Below are 16,270 nucleotides of genomic sequence, written 5' to 3' on the forward strand. Positions count from 1 at the left end.
TGCACCAGGAGCCTTCACCCAGGGCTCTGTGCAGCGGCTTCCGATCCCTGCCCTTCCTTGGCTCTGAGCTCAGAAGCAGAATGCTGCCTTCGGCAGGAGGTCCCCCTGCACTGCCCTCACCTTGCCCGAGCAAGCTCTGTGTCCGGATCTCAGGTTGATCTAGTCTGGCTGCCCCTGACTCTCCTGTTTGTCAACCAGCCAGCCAAGAGCCCTCTTGCCTCAGAACATCAGGCAAGTCACCCCCCACCCCGGTCCGCCAGAGCTCCCACCCAGATGGAGAGTGATGAGCTCTCAGCAGGTGCCGCTAAGGGCCCACTGGGGAAAAGGTAATCAGGGAGGGCTGCTTGGAGGGGGTGAACACTCCCTGACTCCCAGGGTCAAGAGGATGGTTAGAGGTCCCAGGAGTCTGAAAGGAAAGCTATCACAATCCTAAGCCCAGAGCCTAACTTCCCCTCCCAGCGGTGCTGGGGAGGAGCCTAGGTTGGGGGAGAAGTTAGAGCGAGAGGAGGGACAGGAACGGGGCAACACTTCTCCCCACTCAGGAAGCTCTGGCCAGCCTGGAGACCGTCCACCCTGGGGGCAGTAGGAGCTGGGTAAGAGGGCAGCGGGCAGGGACGCAGAAGGGAAGAGTGGGTGGGGGAGGACCCGGCTCACCCCAGAGCGAGGTGCGGCTGAGATGGAGAGAGAGACCGAGCGTCGGTTTGGGGTTCCCGGGCCCTGAAGGGTCCTCTCAGTAGCCCCCGGGGCTCTACTCCCCAGAGAGAGTAAAAAGAAAGGCACGCCTGGCGCGCTGCCCCCTCGGGAGCGGCCCTGGCACAGCCCGGCGCCCGCTGCGCTCCTGCACGCACACGCCCACTCCGGCACCCTCTCGAGCCCTACAAGTTCTCTGTTTCCAGCCTCTGGTCAGTCCTGCAGGCTCTGGGCTGAGGTCAGCAGCCCCCTCTTTGCCTTCAAACAGGAACCAGTGGTTGGAGGGCAGGAAGTGCCTGAGAGGAAGTCAGGGGCCCGTCTTCCTCCCCACTCCAGCCCTGGCTGGCCTGCCCGTGGAGAGCGGCTCTCCACACCCGCCCAGCAGGGCCCGCGCTCTCCAGCTGCCCGGGGCTGGCCGCCCTCCCTGCTCTTGCTCCGTCCCCCCAGGCCCCAGCGCCGCCTTCTCTACCAGCTCCCTCCGCAGAGCCTGGAACCGCCCGGCGCCGAGGAGACCCCTGCGCATCCTGGTCAGCCCCGGGCAGTGGAGAGAGGGCGGGCCCCGGAGCGGGACAGAGCCGGTGAACCCCAGCCCTGCTCCCCCACCTTCTGAGCTGGGTGTCCTGGTAGCGGTCAGTGGCTCAAGCCTCGGGGGCCACCACCGCCCGGCCTGGCTGTGAAGGCCAGCGTGGCCAGTGGAAAGCGCCCAGTTCGGGGCTGGCCCCTCGCCGGGCGACGGTTGTAACAGCGCCTTCGTCTCGCAGTTGAGGAACTGGGGCATGTGACTCGCCCAAGGCCACTTGGCCTGACCGGCAGGGGCTGGGTTTGCTGACGCCAGGGCCCGAGCTCAGTGTGCCAACCCAGGATGGACTGTAAAGGCCTCTTTGGTAAGGAGCCTTCCCTTCTGGGCAGGGCGGTCTGTGGGTGCACGGGGCGCAGCGGGCGGAATGAGGTGAGCCGAGGGCCGGGGCCCCTCGGGACGGCAGGTGCAGGCCGGGGCAGCGGGCACGGCGCGGGGACGCTGCGGGCGGAGGCATGGGCAGGCTCCGGCATGAGGCGAGAGAGCCGATGCGGGGTGGCGCTGCCGGGCGGTGGAGGGATGCGGCCCGGGGGGCGGCAGCTCTTAGGGTATGCTTTTCCGCCTCTAAATGTGTTGCGGAGGAGAGCAGGGATATCATGACCCGCCTGGACATGGGGGGGCCAGAGGAGAGAACGGGGCCCTCTCCCACCCGCTTTTTCCCTACAGGAAAGTGCCCTGTCCTTTACGGGGCGCTGGGGCTGGGCGGGCTGCTGCTGCTGCTCGCGGTCCTTCTGTCTGCCTGCCTGTGTCGGCTCCACCGCAGAGGTGAGTGGGCCCTGGGCGCCCGCTCGCCCCCAGCACCACGCTGCCCGCTGTAGCCCGCCTGCTGCTTTCCTGGGAGTGCCCGTCCACCCCGACAAGCTCGGGGCAGGGGGGGTTCAGGTGGGAGGGCCGAGGCACCCAGAAGACAGCAAACGCGGAAACACCCACCACCCCGCGGCCAGGCGGGGGGCTCGGCTCTGGGGGGCGTCCTGGGGAGAGGCACAGCGAGATGGCCATGCTGAGCCGCTCTTTTCCTTCCAGTGAAGAGGCTGGAGAGGAGCTGGGTGAGTCTTGGGGCTGGGAAAGGAGGGCGGCGAGAGAGGGACCGAGTGAGCGATAGGGAAACGAGAGGGTGCGTGGGTGGAGATGAGAGGTGGGGGCCAAGAAAAATAGGGAGGAAGTAGGAATTGAGAGCGTCAGAGAGATGAGAAAATGTGAGAGAGGCAGAGAGGAAAGAAATAGCATAGAGATAGGAAGAGAAGACAGAGGAGAACGTGAAAGGCAAAGAAACAAAAAATGAGAGCGAAGCAAAGAAAAAGGGCAATAAGAACTTAAAACAGCAGAAAGGGGCTTTTTTCTTTTTTTAGGAGGTACCGGGGATTGAACCCGGCACCTCGTACTTGTGAAGCAGGCGCTCAACCACTGAGCTACACCTGCTCCCCGAGAGGAGCTTTTGAGAGACCAGGAAGAGGGGACACTGAGAGGAAGGCAAGGAGGTAAGAAGGGTGGGAGGTGGGAGCAGGACCTCGTGGGGAGGGCGGGCCCCCCAAGCCTGCGCTCAGCACCTCTGTGCCCGCCCCAGGCCTTGGGGGGGGAGCAGGAGCTCCACTATGCATCGCTGCAGAAGCTGCCGGCCGGTGGGGGGCCTGACGCTGGCGAGGGAGAAGAGGAGGAGGCCCAGAAGGACCCCAGCACAGATTACGCCTGCATCGCCAAGAACAAGCCCACCTGAGCACCCCCGGGGGGCCCCTCGCGGCGGGCGCGCGGGCAGGGCCGGCCGGGGGTCCCCCCATTAAAGACTGGGGTCTCCCCGCCTCTGCTTCTCAGCCTTCTCAAGCCCCCGTTTCAAAACCACCCGTCACACCTTGAGCGCCTTACCCCTCGCCCACCCCCGCGGGGGTCAAGGGGTGATTTATCGGGTCAAGAAGGACCTTTGGGGACCCAAGCTACCCGGAGGCCAGAGAGGAGTATTTTTTGCAGGGCTGCCCACGGGTAGGAACGGTGGGATCTGATGACCCCCACTTCTCAGGAGGCCCTGCCTCCGCTCCGGGGGGGCCTGGAGAGCTCCGGGGTGGTGGTGGGAGGGGGCTCGAGGCCGATGGCTGGGAGCAGCCTCCTGGGGCCTGCGGGCTGGACTTGGTGACAGTCTGGGACGTCTGGAGAATGGAGTGAAAACCGCACAAGACCCACGAGGAGGGGCTCGTGGTGGGGCGGAGGGGGGCTTCCTGGGGGCCCCTGAGGAGGGCCGGGGGTCCCTGGGGGCGGAACAGCTCCCCGGAGGCCAAAGCACGGTGGGCCAGCAGCCCGGTGGGAGAGCGGGGGAGCGGCTCAGACTGCCTCCGCTGGGTGTGCCGCCTGCCCACCCCTCTGGTCCCCGCCTGCGCCGGCCCCTCCACCGATGCCTGTCGCCCGCACGCGCGTTTGCCCCGGTGATAGATGACCCCGCCCGGGGCTTGTGAAGGGTGCCCTGGGGAAGAAGTGGGCACAGGCTCGGGGAGGGACGGGGCCAGGGGCCTCCAGCTTCCAGGGACACTGTTGAGCGGGGGCCTCTGGCTGAGGAGGCAGGAGGTGGTGGCCCCGTCCTGGATGGGGGTCTCAGGGGCTGAGGACACCCGGGAAGCCCAGGATCCTGGGAGCAGAGAAGACCCAGGCACTCCAAAAAGAAAAGGCAGGAGAGCTTGGGCCGAAGAGCCCAGCCGTCCCAGCGGGAGCCACAGGGGCTAGCACCCTGCGTCATCAACCTGCCTCACCCAACCCTCTCCTCTTTACCAATCCAATTTCCTAACGATTTCTTAAATAGTGTCTCAAGTCATTTCCCATCCTATGTCTCACCTTCCTGCAGCTATAGTCACTAGTAACTTGTCTTACTGAACTTTGACCTGGCTTAGGGAAACTGAACCTCATTCACCAACGTGACTGTCTCGTTACCTAATATCATCCCTTACACGACTCCGGTATTATTTTAGTCCTAAGGACACGCTATAATAAACCATTCTCGCTACTTTGTTCTTTCTTAAAGAGCATTAACTAATTAAATCTCCCAAGTGAAGGCACGGCTGTAATTGGTTGAGGTCCCTATCTAATTCGTAAAAATTGATGAATTAAGCCAATTATTAAAATCGCAGGTTAAATTTCCTAGCTAGTGAAGTTTACCAGGCATTTTTCTATTTCAGGGGTTTTCAAACTTGAGTGTGTATCAGAATCACCTGGAGGGTTCGTTCAACGCAATTCCTGAGTCCCTCTCCAGAGCTCTGGATTCAGTTGGTCTGGAGCAGGGCCTGAGAATTTGCATTTCTAACAGGTTTCCAGGTGATACTGAAGTTGTTGGCCTGGAGTCCACATTTGGAGGACTGCATCTATTATGTTACTAGGTAATGAATATGTCTGATTCTTAAGGTCTCTCAGTTAATTAAAATCAGTGTCATTAAGAAATTTATCTTAGATCTAATTAGGTCTTTCAAGCTCCCAATTGTATACTCGACCCTAGAGCAGGGGATCTTGCAAGACATCCATGAGCTTGAACTGAAACACAAAAAGGACATTATTCTTGTGGGGAGGTGTTGGTGCAGGTGTGGTGTATTTATTAACTAATACACAGGATAGTGTGGGCATAGTGTGGGGTCCATGGTTTTCACCTGACTGGTAAAGGGGTCCCTGGAACAAAAAAGGTCAAGAGGGAAGTGGATGTGGCTCAAGCGCACGGGAATCCCGGGTTCATTTCCCGGTGCCTCTGAAAGAAGACAAGCAAGACAGCAAGCTGATGTGAAGGGCAGGGGTGGCAAGCTGACACAAGATGACACAACAGAGACACAAAGAGGAAAGACAATGAGACACACAACAAAGCAGGGAGCTGAGGTGGGCGCCTCTCTCCCACATGGGAGGCTCCAGGTTCAGTTCCCAGTGCCTCCTAAAGAAAAGATGAGCAGACACAGAGCACACAGAGAGCAGACAGTGAGTGCAAACAACAAGGGGGGGGGGGAATAAACGAAGTAAAATAAATCTTTAAAAACAAAACAAAACGTTAAGGGAAGTGGATTTGGCTCAATGGATAGAGTGTCCACCTACCACATGGGAGGTCCAAGGTTCAAACCCAGGGCCTCCTGACCTGTGTGATGAGCTGGCCCATGCGCAGTGCTGATGCGTGCAAGGAGTGCCATGCCACGCAGGGGTGTCCCCCGCGTAGGGGAGCCCCACACACAAGGAGTGTGCCCCGTAAGGAGAGCCGTCCAGTGTGAAAGAAAGTGCAGCCTGCCCAGGAAGATGGCGCGGCACACACAGAGCTGACACAGCAAGATGACGCAACAAAAAGAAACACAGATTCTTTTTGTTGCCACTGATAACAACAGAAGTGGACAAAGAACACGCAGCAAATAGGCACAGAGAACAGACAACTGGGGGCGGGGGCGGGGAAGAGGAGAGAAAAAAAAATCTTAAAAAAAAAAAGGTTAAGAGCCCCTGCCATAGAAAATAAACCTAGTTTAATAGGCTTATCAAACTAATCAAATTTATACCAGCCCTTTTCTTCAAGCCCTTCCTTCAAAGCCTTTTTACTGATCCTTTCAACTTTATCTTTTTTAAAAAAAGATTTATTTATTTATTTCTCCCCCCGCCCCCGCCTCCATTGTCTGCTCCCTGTGTCCATTCGCCGTGTGTTCTTCTGCGTCTGCTGGTATTCTCATTAGGCGGCTCCGGGAACCCATCCTGGGACTTGCTGGAGCTGGAGCGGCGATCGCTCTCTTGCGCCACCTCAGCTCCCTGATCCGCTGCGTCTCTTATCCTCTCTCCTCTGGGTCTCTTTTTGTTGTGTCATCTTGCTGCGCCAGCTCTCCGCGTGGGCCGGCACCCCTGTGCGGGTGGCACTCCGCGTGGGCCCGCCCGCCCTCACCAGGAGGCCCTGGGCCGTGAACCCTGGGCGCCGGCATGGTAGACGGGCGCCCAGCTGCTCCAGCCACACCCGCTTCCCAGGCGGAGGAGGAAGGACCCCCGGTTGGGGCCAGCCCCCGGAGCCCCGAGGGCGGCGCCCCTGACGGGGATGCGCACAGCTCTCGCCAAGGGCCTCGACGGCCGGGGTGGCAGGCGTGCCTCCTGGAGGAGGGAGGAGGCTGCCGGGAAGGCGCCTGAGTCTGTGGGAGGCGTGGGCAGCTGCGGGGCAGATACCCAAGGGCGGGAGGGGCAGGCTGGGGCTCAGGCGGCTGGTAGCGCGAGGGTAGCGCAACCAGGTGAGACCAGACGTGGTTCCCCTGCAGCCCTTTACCAGAACAGCTCCCTCCTGGGCCCAGGCAGAAGAGAGCCTAGTCCCCTCCCTACCCCCCACCCTGCCTGCCTCCAGCCCGGCCCCCTGCCCAGCTGCTCTAAACCTCAGAGGAGGGATTAGGGGACTCAGGAGGCGTCAGGAGGCGGGGACGCGCATAGGGACTTTGGAAGCTGTCTGTGCATCAGTCAGTCTCCCGGTTTACTTAGATTGTGTTGCCTTGGGGGTTGGCAGGGAGCCCGGCTGATGGAGACGCTGGGACACATTCACACTCGGAGCGCCATGAGAGGAAGGCGTCCCTAACACAGGTCTCTCTTATTTGGAGCACTCCAGATGGACATGTCATCCACTGGGAAATCCACCCCGGTGTTATCTTATCCACCCATTTAACCAGCACTTATTAAGACCTACAAAGTGCCCATTCACAGGAAACGTATAGTGACTTTTACAGATAAAAATGAGACACATTGCACTGCACATAACTCCAAGGGTATCCAGGGATTAGTAAACGAGGATGGCACAAGTTTATACAGCCACACGAGTTAATACTGCGCACAGAGGGAAGCGGATGTGGCTCAACCAGTTGGGCGCCCACTTACCGCACGGCAAGTCCCGGGGTTTGGGTGCCAGCGCCTCCTAAAAGAAGACCAGCAGACACCGCCCCTGCAGCGTAAGTCCCAGCCGCAAGGAGCAGATGCCGCAAGCCCTCGGATGCCGCAGCCCTCAGGGAATGAACGTGGCTCAGGCCATTGGGCACTTGCTTCTCATGTGACAGGTCCTGGGTTCAGTTCCCGGTGCCTCCTGAAGAAGGCGAGCAAACAATGAGCAGACAGACAAGAGAACCATCTTGGGGGGCGGGGGGATAAATAAAGAAAAAATTAAGTAAATAAATAAATCTTTAAAAAAAATACTGCACACAGAGGGGAAGTGGGTGTGGTTTAAGCAGTTGACCTCCCACCTACCACACGGGAGGCCCCAGTTTCAGTTCCCGGTGCCTCCTAAAGAAGCTGACCAACGGGAAGCGGACTTGGCGCAGTGGTTAGGGCGTCCGTCTACCACATGGGAGGTTCACGGTTCAAACCCCGGGCCTCCTTGACCCGTGTGCAGCTGGCCCACGCGCAGTGCTGATGCGCGCAAGGAGTGCCCTTCCACGCAGGGGTGTCCCCCACGTAGGGGAGCCCCACGCGCAAGGAGTGCGCCCGTAAGGAGAGCTGCCCAGCGTGAAAGAAAGTGCAGCCTGCCCAGGAATGGTGCTACACACACGGAGAGCTGACATAACAAGATGACGCAGCAAAAAGAAACACAGATTCCTGTGCTGCTGACAACAACAGAAGTGGACAAAAAACACACAGCAAATAGACACAGAGAACAGACAACTGGGGCTGGGGGGAAAAGGGGAAAGAAATAAATAAATAAAAACAAATAAAAAAATTTTAAAAACAAATTATAAAAAAATAAAAAATAATAGTCGACCAAGACAGCGAGCTGGCATGATGGGCTGACACAACAAGATGACTCAACAAGGAGGCACAAAAAGGAAACACATGAGAGACACAACAAAGCAGGGAGCAGAGGAGGCTCAAGCAACAGAGCACCTCTCTCCCATAAGGAAGGTCGCAGGTTCAGTTCCCGGTGCCTCCTAAAGAGAAGATGAGCAGACCCAGAGCACACAGAAAATGGACACAGAGAGCAGACAACGAGTGTAAAACAAGAAGGGGGTGGGGAAATACCACCCCCTCGGTAGAGATGTGTCTGGCCCTGGTCACATGCTTTCTTTTTAGTTTCTGTTCCATTAATACTTGCTTTCCTTTGTGCCTGTGTTTCTGTCTGTTTCACAATACGTTCATAGAACGTCCAGTTCCCACTCCTCAGAGTGCAGTAATTCAGAGCATTTTTCTTGAAAAGGCAGTAGTCTAGCCATTAAGAATGCTGGCTTGGGATCAAAACCACAATGAGATACAACTCACATCCACAAGGATAAAATTACAAGGGATGGCAAGGATGCAGAGAAAGAGATTTCCGTGCATTACCGACAGGAAGGGAGTGTGGTGCAAGCCCCTGCGGGACACAACTTGCTGTTCCTCAAAAAGTCCAGCACATGGAGAGGATGTGTCTCAAGTGGCTGAGTGCCTGCTTCCCACAGGGAGGTCTCGATCCCCAAGGCCTCCTAAAAATGAACAACAACAACAACAACAAACGCTAAGCAAACAGACGATAAAACCAACTCAGGGGAGCTGATGTGGCTCAGTGGTTGAGCGCCAGCTTCCCACATATGAGGTCCCAGTTCAATCTCTGGCCCCAGTACCTAAAAAAAAAAAAGGTAAGCATAGAATTACCCTATGACTGCACAATTCTAGCCCTAGGTATATAGCCAAAAGAATTGAAAACTGGGACTCAAACAGATACTTCTACACCAGTGTTCATAGCAACACCATTCACAATAGCCAAACAACTTGGGAAACAATAGGGAAACAACTCAGGTGTACTTCAGCAGATGACTAGATTAGCAAAGCGTGGGATAGCATACAATGGAATACTATTCAGTCATAAAAAGGAATGAAGGTCTGATCCATGCTACCTTGAAAACATCATGCTAAGTGCAATACGCCAGACTCAAAAGGACAAGCATTGCGTGAGTCCACTTACATGAGGTATCCAGAGTAGCCAAATTCATAAAGTAGATGAGCAGTTTCCTGGGGCTTGGGGGGAGAGGAGAGTGGGGAGCTATTACTTAGCGGGAACAGAGTTCCTATTTGGGGTAATGAAAAAGTTTTGGTAACGGGTGTTAGTGACCGTTGCACAAAATAGTGAATATAATTAATGCCACTGAATTGTAACACAAAATGATTAAAAATGGCAAATGTGTGTGTGTGTGTATACGTTACCACAATAATGTTTTTTTTTAATTTAAAAAAAGAAAAAAATGCCGGCTCGGAGTCAGGCAGGGTATAAATGCTAGATCAGCCAATAGGAGTTATGTAATATTGAGCAAAATTTTCCACCTCTCCAAACCACCTGGGTAACCGCAGCGGCCGCGCGGTCTACAAGGGTGAGCTCGGCCGTCCTCCTTCCGGGTGGGGCTCCCGGGACGGCGCAGCGCCGGGCGAGGCTGCCCCCTGGTGGCCGCCGGGTGGGCGGCACCCTCTGCCGGGGAGCGCCGCCCCCTCGGCTCCCGCGCCGGGTCAGTGCCCCTCCCCACCCCCAGCGTCCGGGCGGGGAAAGCGGTGTCCTCAGCTTCAACTGCGCGAGAAGTCGGTGGTTTGGTGGGGAATGGAAAGGACAACTGGCCTGAGAATGAGAACTCCGTACTTAGAACCTGCCCGTGCATTGCTCACGACTGCCCAAAGTTGGAAACAACCCAGGTGTCCACCAACCGATGAATGGATAAACCGTGCTGTATTCACACCGTGGGATATCATGCAGCTGGAAGAAGAAATGAAGTCGTGGGGAAGCAGATGTGGCTCAACTGATAGAGCGTCCGCCTAACCAGTGGCAGGTCCAGGGTTCAAACCCCGGGCCTCCCTGACCCGTGTGGAGCTGGCCCACCTGCAGTGCTGATGCGCGCAAGGAGTGCCCTGCCACGCAGGGGTGTCCCCCGCGCAGGGGAGCCCCACGTGCAAGGAGTGCACCCCGTAAGGAGAGCCGCCCAGCGCAAAAGAAAGTACAGCCTGCCCAGGAATGGCGCTGCCCACACGGAGAACTGACACAACAAGATGACACAACAAAAAGAGACACAGATTCTCAATGCCACTGTCAAGAATGCAAGCAGACAAAGAAGAATATTCAGCGGATGGACACAGTGAATAGAAAATGGGGGGGGGGGGATAAAGAAATAATTAAAAAAGAAGAAATGATGTTGTGAAGCATATGACAACATGGATGAACCTGGAGGAAATTATGTTGAGTGAAGCAAGTCAGACACAAAAGGACAAATACCGTGTGAGTGCGTTTTGTTTTTTTTTTTAAGTTTTCATTTTATTTTATTTTATTTTATTTTATATTTCTCTCCTCTTCCCCCCCTCCCCCGCCCCAGTTGTCTGTTTTCTGTGTCTATTTGCTGCGTGTTCTTCTTTGTCTGCTTCTGTTGTCAGCGGCATGGGAATCTGTGTTTCTTTTTTTTTGTTGTGTCATCTTGTTGTGTCAGCTCTCCGTGTGTGTGGCACCATTCCTGGGAAGGCTGCACTTCTTTCGTGCTGGGCGGCTCTCCTTACGGGGCGCACTCCTTGCACATGGGGTTCCCCCTGTGTGGCATGGCACTCTTTGCATGCATCAGCGCTGCGCGTGGGCCAGCTGCACACAGGTCAAGGAGGCCCAGGGTTTGAACCTCGGACCTCCCATGTGGTAGACGGATGCCCTAACCATTGGGTCAAGTCTGCTTCCCATGAGTGCGTTTTTATGAACTAAATATATTGTGTAACAAACCGTATGTCTCCATTACATATATTTATATGTAAATATAAATCAATTTATAAAGATGAAATTTGATTAGTGATTATGTACGGCTAGGGAAAGCATGCTAAGAGGTGTGGAATTTTTCTTTTTGGAGAAATGAAATCTAAAATTTTTTGTGATGATGAATCACAACATTGTGATTATACTAAAAGCCACTGATAAAATACTCTTTAGGTAGATCATATGGTATGTGAATATATCTCAGTAAAACTGCTTAAGAAATAAATAATTGTGCAAGAATAGCCAAAATAGCAGCTATGTACAACAGGGCAAACAGAGGGATTGAGAGGTAAAGAATTTTGTTTGTTTATTATTATTACTGAAATAATGAAAATGCTCTAATAATGATTAAAGTGATGAATGCACAACTCTGTGATTATACCAAATACCATTGATTGTACCCTTTGGATGAACTGTATGCTTTATTTTTATTTTATTTTTTAAACAGTTAATTTTATATGAATTTTTTGAGGTGTCAGGGCCGGGGATTGATCCCAGAACCTTGTATGTGGGAACCAGTACACAACTGAGTTGGTTGTTTCATTTGTTTTGCTTGTCCTTTGCTTTTGTTTTTTAGGAGGCACTGGGGATTGAACCCAGAACCTCCCATGTGGGAAGCAGGCGCTCAGTTGCTTGAGCCACATCCAGTCTCTGATGCTTTATTAGTATGTATCAATAAAATTGGTTTGGGGAAGCGGATGTGGCTCAAGCAATTGGGCTTCCATCTACCATACAGGAGGTCCAGGGTTCGATGCCCAGGGCCTCCCGGTGAGGGCAAGCTGGCCCAGGTAGAGTGCTGCCCCACGCAGGAGTGCTGCCCCACGTAGGAGTGCTGGCACAGCAAGATGACGCAACAAAAAGAGACACAGATGGAGACAATAAGAGACACAGCAGATCAGGGAGCTGAGGTGGCGCAGGAGTGTGATTGCCTCTCTCCCACTCCAGAAGGTCCCAGGATCGGTTCCCAGAGCCACCTAATGAAAATACAAGCAGACACAGAAGAACACACAGCGAATGGACACAGAGGGCAGACAATGGGGGCGGGGGGGAATAAATAAATCAATCTTTAAAATTGGTTTGTTAAAAAAAAAAAAACTTGCCCACGAATGTTCATAGAAGCATTATTCACAATTGCCAAAAGGTGGAAACAACCCAAGCGTCCGTCAACAGATAAATGGATAAACAAAATGTGGGATAGCCATACAATGGACTATTATTCAGCCGGAAAAGGGAATGAAGGCCGGATCCACGCCACAACATGGGTGAACCTTGAAGGCGTCATGTTGAGTAAAATTAGCCAGACACAAAGGACAGACATTATATGATTCCATTTATATGGAAAATTAGAAATAACCAGATTAGGCAAAGCCACAGAGACAGAAAGCACAAGAGTGGCTGCTAGGAGCTAGGAAGAGGGGGAATGGGGTGTATTAGTCTGCCAAAGGGGTGCTGATACAAAGCACCAGAAATCTGTTAGCTTTTTTTTTTTTCTAGGTATCGGGGCCAGGGCTTGAACCCAGGACTTTGCGTGCTGGAAGTCGGTGCTTAACCACTGAGTCACATCAGCTCCCCTGTTGGCTTTTTTTTTTTTAAAGATTTATTTATTTATTTAATTCCCCCCCCCCTCCCCCGGTTGTCTGTTCTCTGTGTCTATTTGCTGCGTCTTGTTTCTTTGTCCGCTTCTGTTCTCGTCAGCGGCATGGGAAGTGTGGGCGGCGCCATTCCTGGGCAGGCTGCTCCCTCCTTCGCGCTGGGCGGCTCTCCTTACGGGTGCACTCCTTGTGCGTGGGGCTCCCCTATGCGGGGACACCCCTGCGTGGCAGGACACTCCCTGCGCGCATCAGCTCTGCGCATGGGCCAGCTCCACTCGGGTCAAGGAGGCCCGGGGTTTGAACCGCGGACCTCCCATGTGGTAGACGGACGCCCTAGCCACTGGGCCAAATCCGTTTCCCTGTTGGCTTTTATAAAGGGTATTTATTCGGGGTAAAAGCCTACAGTTACAAGACCCTAAAGAGTCCAACTCAAGGCTGCTTTCTCACCAAAGTCAGTTGCCACGTGTGGGAGCAAGATGGCGGCTGATCTCCGCCTGCTCTCTCCTTCCTGGGCTTCCCCTTCCTCTTGAGGCTCCATGGCCCAGCTTCTTCCTGTGCTCAGCTGAAGGCTGGCGCAGGGCTTGTCTCTCAGAGCATCCTGTATCAGCTGCAAGCTATCAGGGGAAAGGCTCTTCTCTCCTTGGGGCCCCAGAATCAAAAACGACAGAGCTCTCTCTTCCCGTGTGTCTTCTTGAGTGAGTGTCTGTTTATATCAGCCCACCGAGGGGCAGGGACTCAGCCTGAGTCACTTACTGACGTGGTCGAATGAAAGCCCTGATCTTAGCAGGTAATATAATCAAGGCATCTCAGCTGAATCTAATGCAATCGAAGGGTATCGCACCCAGGGGACTAGGCCAGTTTACAAACATCATCTTTCTCTCTGGGGAATTCACAAAAATCTCAAATGGCCACATGGGGAGTGACTGCTTAATAGGTCTGGGGTTTCCATTAGGCGTAATGACCAAGTTCTGGAACTAGACAGTGGTGATAGTTGCGTAACATTGGGAAATTATTTAATGCTTCCTAATGTATGCTTTAAAGTGGTTACCATCCCAGTGCCTGCACGATCACATAGAACTGCTCTACGTCCAGGGCACTGTGGCCTGGAAGCCCAGGCAGCCTAGGTTTGCTCCTGGTTCTACTCCCCACACATCTGTAAAGTGAGAGTAGCACCTGTAAGCTTCCAGACCCCACTGTAGTCAGTGCCTGGGGTGTGCTAGCCCTCAGCTCCTCACCAGTCCTGGGCTAGGACCACCAATGCTCTAGCCATGTCCAAACTCAAGGGTAGCTCGTGCTCCACCTCTTTTCCCTGCCTAAGGGATTACCAACCCATTTGTAATGTCCAGAAACGTTGTGGATCCTGAAGATAGCAGTTGGGTGTTTTTTAAAGTCCATCTTGAACAAGTCGTGGTATGTGTGTGGATTCAGTGACCCCTTTCAAGAACCCTGGAACTCTACATGGTGGGAACCACTGCACTCATCAGCTCGGTGGACACAAGGATGGAATTTTTCAAAAGAAGTTCTTACCAGACTCTCAAGAGGAAAGCTGATAAACGTAAGACTTCCAGAATGGATGAGCATAGGTTTCTGGTAAATTTAACATCCAGCTGGGGAATTAGCTGGGGGAATGAGGGGTGGGCAATAAACTCCCAATGAGCTCAGAGCAGGAAGAAATGAAAACACAGGAGGGACAGCTGGAATCCCAGCACAGGTGACCTGGAGTGTCCTCCTCTAAGGACCGGTAGAGGTGAAATGAGGGTCAATTCTTCCCAAGTGCTTACAAGCTTCTCCAGCTGATTAATGGCTCTCCAGGCATGACACTTGCAAGCTGACAACAACTTCTCTCCTGAGGTTCCTAGCATCCAATCCCACCAACCCACATCCCTTCTTGCTGCCACCATCCAACCGCCCTCACATTCATCAAGAGCTTTCATCAAGAGCTTTGGCACCAGACTCTCCAGCTTCCCCTCCATTTGACCTGTGCAATCTCCTAGTGGACTTCATGTCCACATAAATGACTTTTTCTAAACATTGAGATATCATTATGCCATAAAATGCACACATCCTAAGTGTACATTTTGATGATGTATGGCAAATGCACACACCCAGATAAACAACACTGCAATTGAGAGATAAGTAATTTCCATCACCCCAGACAAGTTTTCCCATGCACCTATTTGGTCAATCTCCCTTCTGGAGACAACCCCTGATTTATATCCCTATAGACTAGTCTTCTGGAACTTCACATACATGAAATCATATAGAATATATTCCTGTGTCAGACTTCTTTCACTCGGTATAATGTCTATGAGGTTCATCCATGTGGTTGCACTTATCAGGAGTTCGTTCATTTTAATGGCTGAGTAGTATTCCATTATATGGGTGTCCCACGGCTCATTTATCCACTCACCTGATGATGAAGAATTGGGCCATTTCTATTTATTTACTATTATGAATAAATCTGCTCTGAACATTCTTGTGCAAGTCTCACAAATTACTTTTCAATATCCTAAACTCAAAGTTCCTTCACCTTCTCCACATCAGCCTTTTCTTTTCTCTTGAGGTACCGGAAACCAGAGGCTGAACCAGGCACCTCATACGTGGGAAGCCAGCACTCAATCTCTGAGCTACATTGACTTCCCTGAGTTGGTTTTTTCATTTGTTTGGTTTTTTTTTTTAAAGATTTATTTATTTATTTATCTCTATCCCCCTCCCCCCCCACCCCAGTTGTCTGTTCTCTGTGTCTATTTGCTGCGTCTTCTTTGTCCACTTCTGTTGTCATCAGCGGCACGGGAATCTGTGTTTCTTTTCGTTGTGTCATCTTGTGTCAGCTCTCCGTGTGTACAACACCATTCCTGGGCAGGCTGCACTTTCTTTTGCGCTGGCGGCTTTCCTTACGGGTGCGCTCCTTGCGCGTGGGGCTCCCCTACAAGGGGGACACCCCTGTGTGGCACGGCACTCCTTGCGCGCATCAGCACTGCGCATGGCCAGCTCCACACGGGTCAAGGAGGCCCGGGGTTTGAACCGCGGACCTCCCATGTGGTAGGCAGACGCCCTAACCACTGGGCCAAGTCCGCCGCCCTCATTTGTTTTTGCTTGTTGTTTGTTTTTGTTTTTTTAGGAGGAATCGGGTACCAAACTCAGGACCTCCCATGTGGGAGGCGAGCACTCAACTGCTCAAGCCACACATCTGCTCCCACCAACCTTCTTCTTGACTCTACAAGACCAACGTCTTGGATTTTGTCACCGCTGGAAACTGTTCCAATTTGGAATCTTTACCTTCTCCTTCACAGTGAAAATAAAAGCAATCGGGCCTGAGTTCCCCCAACCTTTTGTACCCTACACACTTGTTTTCAAACAGACTTTCCATTGGAACTGCTTCCCCTTCCACAGTTTTAACTACTGCTTTTTCTAGATTGAGTCCCCAGTCTACATCTCCTTGAGATTTGGACCCAGAATATCTAAGTTCCTTCTAGCCCTCTCCCCCAGAATGTTCCCTAAGCACCTCAAAATCATCATTCTTCACCCAAACCCAGTCGTCTTCCCATACGCCCTGTCTCAGTGAACGGAGACCCAATCCACCCAGTCACTTAAAGCAAAAACTTGGGTTTCATCTCCTGCTGCCTTCTCCCCTCAATTCCCCATCCAAACCATCTCCCAGTCCCATCCATTCTGCTTCTCAAATATCATGGGATCTCACCCCACCTCTTCATTCCCATCACTAGG

General features: G+C 53.3%; 1 protein-coding gene across 2 annotated transcripts; it reads left to right on the forward strand.

Moving 5' to 3' along the window:
- Nucleotides 1-467: 467 nt before the first annotated feature.
- Nucleotides 468-3,075, forward strand: LST1 (leukocyte specific transcript 1). Of its 2 annotated transcripts, XM_012528772.4 has the most exons (6): nucleotides 468-593; nucleotides 959-1,217; nucleotides 1,452-1,574; nucleotides 1,934-2,032; nucleotides 2,291-2,313; nucleotides 2,832-3,075. In XM_012528772.4, the coding sequence occupies exons 3-6, from the start codon at nucleotides 1,553-1,555 to the stop codon at nucleotides 2,979-2,981; spliced, it is 294 nt and encodes a 97-aa protein (XP_012384226.1). In that variant the 5' UTR covers nucleotides 468-593; nucleotides 959-1,217; nucleotides 1,452-1,552; the 3' UTR covers nucleotides 2,982-3,075. The 2 variants fall into 2 exon arrangements, with proteins under 2 accessions (XP_012384226.1, XP_004467931.2); XM_004467874.5 differs by lacking the exon at nucleotides 959-1,217 and having other exon boundaries at nucleotides 487-593.
- The last annotated feature ends 13,195 nt before the right edge of the window (nucleotides 3,076-16,270 follow it).

The sequence above is a fragment of the Dasypus novemcinctus genome, chromosome 11, assembly GCF_030445035.2.
Source record: "Dasypus novemcinctus isolate mDasNov1 chromosome 11, mDasNov1.1.hap2, whole genome shotgun sequence".
In the NCBI taxonomy this organism is placed as follows: Eukaryota; Metazoa; Chordata; class Mammalia; order Cingulata; family Dasypodidae; genus Dasypus; species Dasypus novemcinctus.

What these genes read in the sequence shown, in the direction of transcription:
- LST1 (XM_012528772.4), top strand. Translation starts at nt 1,553, where the DNA reads ATGGACTGTAAAGGCCTCTTTG. An exon ending in GGACTGTAAAGGCCTCTTTG is followed by an intron (nt 1,575 to 1,933) that starts GTAAGGAGCCTT and finishes TTTTCCCTACAG; the next exon opens with GAAAGTGCCCTGTCCTTTAC. An exon ending in GTGTCGGCTCCACCGCAGAG is followed by an intron (nt 2,033 to 2,290) that starts GTGAGTGGGCCC and finishes TTTTCCTTCCAG; the next exon opens with TGAAGAGGCTGGAGAGGAGC.